This window comes from Xenopus tropicalis, chromosome 7 (assembly GCF_000004195.4).
Source record: "Xenopus tropicalis strain Nigerian chromosome 7, UCB_Xtro_10.0, whole genome shotgun sequence".
In the NCBI taxonomy this organism is placed as follows: domain Eukaryota; kingdom Metazoa; phylum Chordata; class Amphibia; order Anura; family Pipidae; genus Xenopus; species Xenopus tropicalis.
Genome location: NC_030683.2, coordinates 111,795,444 through 111,804,933, shown reverse-complemented (window position 1 = coordinate 111,804,933; position 9,490 = coordinate 111,795,444). Strand labels below are relative to the sequence as shown.

General features: G+C 46.0%; 1 protein-coding gene across 1 annotated transcript; it reads left to right on the top strand.

The window, feature by feature from the left end:
• Nucleotides 1–8,076: 8,076 nt before the first annotated feature.
• Nucleotides 8,077–9,031, top strand: socs3l (suppressor of cytokine signaling 3-Like; the record flags this gene model as incomplete). The annotated part of the gene is given in 1 exon segment (NM_203661.1): nt 8,077–9,031. A coding segment is annotated over 1 exon segment (636 nt). The 3' UTR covers nt 8,822–9,031.
• Between the last annotated feature and the right edge of the window lie 459 nt (nt 9,032–9,490).

The following is a 9,490-nucleotide window of genomic DNA, read 5'->3' as shown; positions in this document are numbered from 1 at the left end:
ACATACACATTCGGCCACACATACACACACGGGCCGCACATACACATACAGCCGCACATACACACACGGGCCGCACATACACACACGGGCCGCACATACACATACGGCCGCACATACACACACGGGCCGCACATACACACACGGGCCGCACATACACACACGGGCCGCACATACACACACGGGCCGCACATACACACACGGGCCGCACATACACATACGGCCGCACATACACACACGGGCCGCACATACACACACGGGCCGCACATACACATACGGCCGCACATACACACACGGGCCGCACATACACATACGGCCGCACATACACACACGGGCCGCACATACACACACGGGCCGCACATACACATACGGCCGCACATACACACACGGGCCGCACATACACATACGGCCGCACATACACACACGGGCCGCACATACACATACGGCCGCACATACACACACGGGCCGCACATACACACACGGGCCGCACATACACATACGGCCGCACATACACACACGGGCCGCACATACACACACGGGCCGCACATACACATTCGCCCGCACATACACACACGGGCCGCACATACACACACGGGCCGCACGTACACATTCGACCGCACATACACATTCGGCCGCACATACACACATGGGCCGCACATACACACACGGGCCGCACATACACACACGGGCCGCACATACACATACGGCCGCACATACACACACGGGCCGCACATACACACACGGGCCGCACATACACACACGGGCCGCACATACACACACGGGCCGCACATACACATACGGCCGCACATACACACACGGGCCGCACATACACACACGGGCCGCACATACACATACGGCCGCACATACACACACGGGCTGCACATACACATGGGGGCCGCACATACACACACGGGCCGCACATACACATTCGCCCGCACATACACACACGGGCCGCACATACACACACGGGCCGCACATACACACACGGGCCGCACGTACACATTCGGCCGCACATACACATTCGGCCGCACATACACACACGGGCCGCACATACACACACGGGCCGCACATACACATACGGGCCGCACATACGGGCCGCACATACACACACGGGCCGCACATACACACACAGGCCGCACATACACATTCGCCCGCACATACACACACGTGCCGCACATACACATTCGCCCGCACATACACACACGGGCCGCACATACACACACGGGCCGCACATACACATTCGCCCGCACATACACACACGGGCCGCACATACACACACGGGCCGCACATACAGACATGGGCCGCACATACACACACGGGCCGCACATACACATTCGCCCGCACATACACATTCGCCCGCACATACACACACGGGCCGCACATACGGCCACACATTTACACACGGGCTGCACATACACACACGGGCCATACATACACACACGGGCCGCACATACACATACGGCCACAGATTCACACACGGGCTGCACATACACACACGGGCCGCACATACACACACGGGCCGCACATACACACACGGCCGCACATACACACACGGGCCGCACATACACACACGGGCCGCACATACACATTCAGCCGCACATACACACATGGGCCGCACATACACATTCAGCCGCACATACACACACGGGCCCCACATACACACACGGGCCGCACTTACACATTCAGCCGCACATACACACACGGGCCGCACATACACATTCAGCCGCACATACACACACGGGCCGCACATACACATTCAGCCGCACATACACATTCAGCCGCACATACACACACGGGCCGCACATACACACACGGGCCGCACATACACATTCAGCCGCACATACACACACGGGCCGCACATACACATTCAGCCGCACATACACACACGGGCCGCACATACACATTCAGCCGCACATACACACACGGGCCGCACATACACACACGGGCCGCACATACACACACGGGCCGCACATACACACACGGGCCGCACATACACATTCAGCCGCACATACACACACGGGCTGCACATACACACACGGGCCGCACATACACATTCAGCCGCACATACACACACGGGCCGCACATACGACTGTATGAACCTTTGTACAATGGGCAGCACAGTATTCCAAAACAGACTACCAGAAATTGGTTTGCGCAAGAAAAAGAGCTGCTAAGAACATGACAGAAGCAGAAAACACGAGTTTGCAGAACTTCACAAATAAATAGATAAATAGCCTTTAATAAATACTGGATCACGTGACTAAACAAAATTGATAAATCTGTATTTAATTTTCAATGAAGAGTTAATTGGGATGAATTTAAACAAAGGTTATATTTTTAAAAATAGTACAAATCAAAATGTCAACACAAAACCTATAATATTGGAGGCAAGGGGCCCCTTATCCATTCAGGGTTAGGGTCACTCAGTCCCCCTGTCTCACAGCCCCCCCCCCCCCCCCCGCTCACGCTCAGTAGCCTATGTCAGTGGTTTCTTTGTCTCCACCCCCCCTCCGTCCGGTGTTAGAAATATTTTCTCAGAGCTTTTGGTAAGAGCTGAACTGAAAAACTGAAAACAGTTACTGGAATTCCACAGAGACCGACAATTACAGTGACTTTTGGTTTGAGCAGCTGAAAGTAAATAAACATTCATGTTTCCAGACTGAGGGTCTGATCCAACATGGGGGTCGCTAACAGCCTTCTGGAATAACATGGAAATATATTGTTCTGTATATATTCAGAATGAGTCTTGTAGGTCGAGTGGTTGGCTATAAGGACTTCTAACTCCTGTGTATTCATGTTCAGTGAAACATATTGTGTTTTTATGGTACAGTTCTGCATAGGTGAATGGGGGGCAGGGCTGGTTCAGGGGCGGGACTGTGACATCAGAGGCGGGACTTTGATGCTGATCGGTGATTGATTGTTATTCTCTTCCGAGTCCTGTACAGTTTTTAAAATTTGGAAAAAGCCCAGTTTTCAGAAGGGTGACCAAAAGACTCTACCAGTGAATATGCTTAGTACCACTGTATGAGGGGGGTGGGGAAGGCACATAGGTGCCCCTCTACCTGCCCCTTGCATGTCATTCACAATTGCAGACATTAGAGGGCAGGCCATAATTGGATCACATACTTACTGCCTGCCTTATACTAAAAAATATACCAACCTGGGGTATAGGCCTAGGGGCTCCACATTGCCATCTACTGTTTCTTCCTAGTAGGGATTTGCAGATATCCTGACATGACACCCACAGGCACCACTAGTAGGGGCGGAACATATATATACTGTATATACTCGAGTATAAGCCTAGTTTTTCAGCACCCAAAATGTGCTGAAAAAGTCACCCTCGGCTTATACTCGAGTCAGGTGCCATGGGTCCCTCTAGACTAGCACCCTCTCTCCTTTGTGTGCAAATTAGGCCACCCGCAACCAGACCCTTCAGTGCCCTGGCCTAGGCTCCCACTATTTGCCCTTACATCTCCTCCGGGACCGGGTCTGCTGCCAGTTTGCCAATGTGCAATGAGCGTGGGGTAGAACTCATATTGTTTTTCTTTGAAATAAATATTGAAAAACATATGCCCCACTAATGCCTCAATTAATGTAATTTTATTGGTATTTATTTTGATTATTGAAACTTAGCAGTAGCGGCTGCATTTCCCACCCTAGGCTTATACTCGAGTCAATAAGTTTTTCCAGTTTTCTTAGGTAAAATTACCTCGGCTTATATTCGGATCGGCTTATACTCGAGTATATACGGTATATGTTGAGAAGCACCAGCCTGGGGTCCAAGCTTAGCACTTATTATCACTAAGGGGAACCTAACAGATTGACAACCCCCGCCCCCCCAAAGAATTTCATCCTCCCTGTCCTTAAAGAACACTGATGTAAGCCAGAACATAATGCCTTTACTATAGCTAGATACATATATTTTTGACACTTTCTGCAGGTTAATAGTTCCTCCATTTGGTAAGTAATAATATTCTGTTTCTCGGAAACGCCGAGCATTGGCAGCAGAACAAACAACATGCTGAGACTGTTGTCCAGAACTCCTCATTAAATTGTTAGCGCCTATAAATCAGAAGGGAATATGCAGTCACACTGTGGAATTACATTTACTAACATAAAAAATAAATAATGCACCAGAGCAATCCTTCAGGACAATAAACACGATGGATGATGCTCATAATTCAAGTCCAAACCATTCATGGCTTACTGGGGGTAATTAACTGTGTGACACTTGTGTTCTTCCCTGCTGTGAGATGCTCGGCAGCGCACGTACTGACTGCCTAGAGCCCATGATTGCTACATGCCCATAGAACATCACTTCCCAGTAAGAGCCGAACAAATCACAGTGGTACTATGTTAATTTCTGGGAAGGAGGCATCCCGAGGCTTTGCTTTTATAGCACAGTATTTCTTATAGGCTCTGCTACATTGATTTTGGAGTCAGAAGCAGTAATGCTTAATTAAACATTAAGTTGATGTAGCCCGTGACATTCTGAGAAAGTTCGTAATTGGTCTTACTTTTGAATTATTTAGTTTTTTGTTCAACAGTTTGTAATAACAACAGCTATCTGGTTGCTGGTGTCCAGTTTACCCTAGCAACCAGGCAGGGATTTGAACGAGAGACTGGAAGATGGACTAGAGAAGGCCTGAATGGAAACTACCATTTCCTCATGCCCATTCCCACACCTTGTGTCTCAACCCTTTCTCGTTGTAGATTGTAAGCTCTTTTGGGCAGGGCTCTCTTCACCTCTTGTATCGGTTATTGATTGCTTTATATGTTACTCTGTATGTCCAATGTATGGAACCCACTTATTGTACAGCGCTGCGGAATATGTTGGCGCTTTATAAATAAATGTTAGTAATAATAATAATAATGGAAACATTAGGAATAATAAGTAAAATAGATAAAATTGTAACCTCACAGCACAGTTTTTTTTGGCGTCCAGGGTTGATGGTCTCCATTTGAAAGTTGGAAAAAAAGACAGAAGAGGGAGGCAGTTATTTTAAAAAGGTTTCTTGTACAGGTATGGGACCTGTTATCCAGAATGCTCGGTACCTGGGGTTTTCTGGATAAGGGATCCTTCCGTAATTTAGATCTCCACAATTTAAGTCTGCTAAAAATCATGTAAATATTGAATAAACCCAATATGATTGTTTTGCCTCCAGTAAGGATTAATTATATCTTAGTTGGGATCAAGTACAGGTACTGTTTTATTATTACAGAGAAAAGGGAATCATTTAACCATTAAATAAACCCAATAGGGCTGTTCTGCCCCCAATAAGGGGTAATTATATCTTAGTTGGGATCAAGTACAGGTACTGTTTTATTATTACAGAGAAAAGGGAATCATTTAACCATTAAATAAACCCAATAGGGCTGTTCTGCCCCCAATAAGGGCTAATTATATCTTAGTTGGGATCAAGTACAGGTACTGTTTTATTATTACAGAGAAAAGGGAATCATTTAACCATTAAATAAACCCAATAAGGCTGTTCTGCCCCCAATAAGGAGTAATTATATCTTAGTTGGGATCAAGTACAGGTACTGTTTTATTATTACAGAGAAACAGGAATTAATTTTAAAAATTAGAATTATTTGCTTATAATGAAGTTTACGGGAGATGGTCTTTCGGTAATTCGGATAAGGGATCCCATACCTGTATATTGAAAAGGAGCTTAGAATTACATTTTCTTTTATTATGCAAAAATGGTTTTGGGTGGAGTTCCCCTTTAAGGTCAGACCTTGGGTCTTCCAAAGGCAAGCGTAACCTGGAAACACCCAGTATACACTTGACTGTGCTTATCAACTTGGGGCAAATGTCTCAAACAGGAAATATACCCAGCCAGTTTAACACCAGCTCAATTAATAGCGAATATGTTGCTCATGCTTTTGCCTGTTGCTTTAATTAATCAGAATCTGTGGGTTTTTATTATATTTTGCACCAAACAGGGCAAAGATTGAAACCAAAAGTTCTTTCAGTTTCCAGCATCCTGGTGCTTCCAAGCAACTGTGGGAGGAGTAGAATTCCTTAATTAAACTATCAGTCCACAGATACGCCTCTGTATAATAAACTCCTCCTTATCTGAAAGCCTGACTGCAGCTACCAGGAAGGAGGGGTTTGTATATGCAGAGCTCATTATTATAGTATGTCCTGATTACAGGTGAAGGGGAGGTAGTAAAGGTAAAAATAAAACAATGATCCTTGCTGCATATTTTACAAAACATTTGTTTTAATTCATAACAAAACATTGAGCCAACTGTATTTATATACAGAACTGTTAGCAGACATTTCACAGAACAGCCTAATAAAAGAAATCAGTTATTTTGACCTTTATGCATGTGATATTACGCTCAAGTAGAGGAAGAGGAGGGGCACGATGGAAGACATAGCAGATGAGGGGGCTGAAGCAACACTGCATTTACTATCTAATCTTTACTGTAATGTGATACTGAAATGTTCCAGATTTTTCAGAAAGCTTTCTGGCACTAATCTAATGTGCTAAAATTAACACCATACATCCCTTAGCCCCCGCTCCCCATTACTTGTGACAGCGAATGAAACCCCTTAACCCTTAGCGGCCTATGGTTGTCACCTACCCCTTCCATAACTCCGGACAGGAGGCAGGACGTGATGTCACTGGATGGGGCATGGATGGGGTAATGACACCACAAGGGGGGAGCGGTGCTATGGGTTGCCGATCAGTGATTGGCCTAAATCTTCATCAGTCTCAGAGGGTCCTGCCCCGTTTTCCTAATCTGGAAACCAGGCAGGCAGTTCTGACCCGGGCAGCACATCCATATCTAGCCTGTCTGGGTCAAACCCGGAGAGGTGGCAACTCTATAGTGGACACAGCAGTCCTGCGTTATATTTAATGACAGTGTTGGAAATACTATCTACTGCACCGTGTGAAATTTGTTTTCCTTCCTCAAGATAAACTGGCCATACACGCACAAGTAAAGTGGTGGGGAAAAAATGTTTTATGTAGTGATAATGTACCCCCTGTTGTAAAATATATGGATATTATAAGTCACAGAGGAGTTTCATGACCTTCGGCCTTGTGCATTTATACAGGTGATGGAACTCCAGGTGACATCTAATATCCACATATTTTACAACAGGGGGTGCATTATTCACTATATAAAACATTTTTTTGACAGCTCTGCATTTATTATAGATATCAGTTGTTGCAGAGATCAGGCAGGTTTGAAAATTGCATCTACTGATGGCCAGTGCATGGGGATTTGGAACAGGGTCGGACTGGGCCGGGAGGGAGCCCTGGTGGGCCCGTCACCCCCCAGTCCAACACTGATTCGGAAGATGAAGAAGATGCTGCTTGACAAAGCATTGTAACAATAGAAAGAGTGTGTATGGCCCCTTGTACTCCCTCCCTTTATTTTCCATACAGGCTGCTCGCTCGGAGAGTGTACCTGATTGGCCCATGAATGGCCGCCATTACTCTGTTTTTTAGCTTGCTTGAAATAGCTTAATTAGTTAATGCAGGGCAAGCTGACTGTGCACCCTAGGCAACCTGGCCGCCTACCTCGCATTCTCACATCCCCTCTTTGCTCCCGTGTACACGCGCTTGCGCAATGACATTCTTGTAGGAGAGTGCAGGGTGTCAAGGCGGCAGGGTGCAAAACATTGTGGAGTGAGGTAGGCATAAGAGGTAAACACCTGCTTAGCACCCCCCCATCGTTGCGCCCTAGGCAGCTGCCTCTTCTGCCTACCCCTAGTTCCGGCCCTGATGCCATGCCTTCTGATTGAATCTAGTAGTGTTAACAGTTCCTCAACAAGACCCAGTCATTTTTGTCAAGGCTATTCGCCCCACGGTGTTTAATCATGATGTTCTGATGAAGGTGTTATAGTTCCCCCATAGAACCCAGTGCTCAGTTCCTATACCTTTGCCCAGTTCCAACATCCCTGTATTTAGAGAAGGTTTAGCTATAGGGAAGGCCCAGATCAACAGATCGCCTGATTCAATTCACAACTGTTGGTACCAACTTGACACTACAAAGCTAATATGTTTTTGATAATGTTAAAATTGCCTGTTGTGGTTCATTTTTATCTTTATTTTTTCTAGGTGAGTTAGGAAGATGGATAGAGGTGAGCCATGAGTATCATGTTATGACAACCTGTCTGGCTCATCCTTCTCACAGGACACAGTGGCCAAGGTCGATTAGCCTGACGATGGTCACACTTCGCTGGAGTTGCTTTCATCGCTGCCCTTGTCCATCATCCATCTTTGCAGCCATGAATCGACAGGCTGCCCAGCTGTCTTACCACTATAAGTCGTTCTGTGGGGACTATGAAAGGGTCGAGACTGCTCTTGAAAGATTGGAAGCTAGCGGCTACTACTGGAGTACCTTGTCCGGCACAGAAGCTAAAAAGCTTCTATCTGACCAGCCTGTCGGTTCCTTCCTTATTCGTGACTCTTCAGATCATCACCATCTTTTTACCCTCAGCCTTCGCACATCTGCCGGTATCACAAACCTACGCATTAAGCTTGAGGGTCCTTCCTTCTATCTTGAGACAGTGGCCGGGGCAGAGAGTCCTCACACATTTCCTTGTGTGGTCAAATTGGTGGAGCATTATATGCGTCTTACAGCTGCAGGAGAATCTGACTCCAACCTGTGCTACATTGAAGGGAACGACCAACCTGTTCCTCTCATGCTTACGCAGCCGCTGAATTGCAAAGTGGTTTCCCTTCAGTATTTATGTAAACGGACAGTGGTAGCGAACATGCCAGCTGAAGCTTCTTCTTCAGGAGAGAACATGGAGGAGCTACCGGTGTCTAAAATGCTTAGAAATGCCTTTAGAAACTAGATAGACCCATGCATTTTTTTTAAAAGATGGAGCATTAAGGAACTTCTAGATCAGAAGATACTGATCCATTTGTTATCCAATCACAATTTAAAATGAAATGAAGTAGTTTTTTTTCTTCTGAACAGGGGATACTCAGAGGAGGACAAAAACCTGTATAATTTCCTGCCTGAACCTCAGAATACTGAACAGACAGCCAAAATAGCTTTACAAGAATTTTGTAGTGAATTTATTTACTTGTGTGTAACTATGAGTTTTGTGGAAACACTAGTGGCATTTTAGGACATTTCTTAGCATTATTAATGTATACGTGTTTCTCAGCCAGTGGGATACAGAAATGACAACTGTGACACAACTGAAAATAAGCTTATAGGGAAACGAGCACCAGAAAACTCTAATTTAAGTTGAATGGACAACAGCTCATTGTTGAGATATTCAACCAGTTGGCTTTTGGGCAGATCAGTGTTATATTTTGCAGATTGGTTAAGTGTATGGATAGTCAGATTGTGAGATCCAACTGATTTGTCCATGGCAAGTTGAATAGATCAATATTTGAGTGTGGCCTGCCAGGTTGATAGGCCTGATGACCCCATAGTGAGAGTCATAAGCCAATATGGTTCTCTAATTGAGGTGTTCACCTCTGGTGCTTGTGTGGGACCCCACACCTAGACC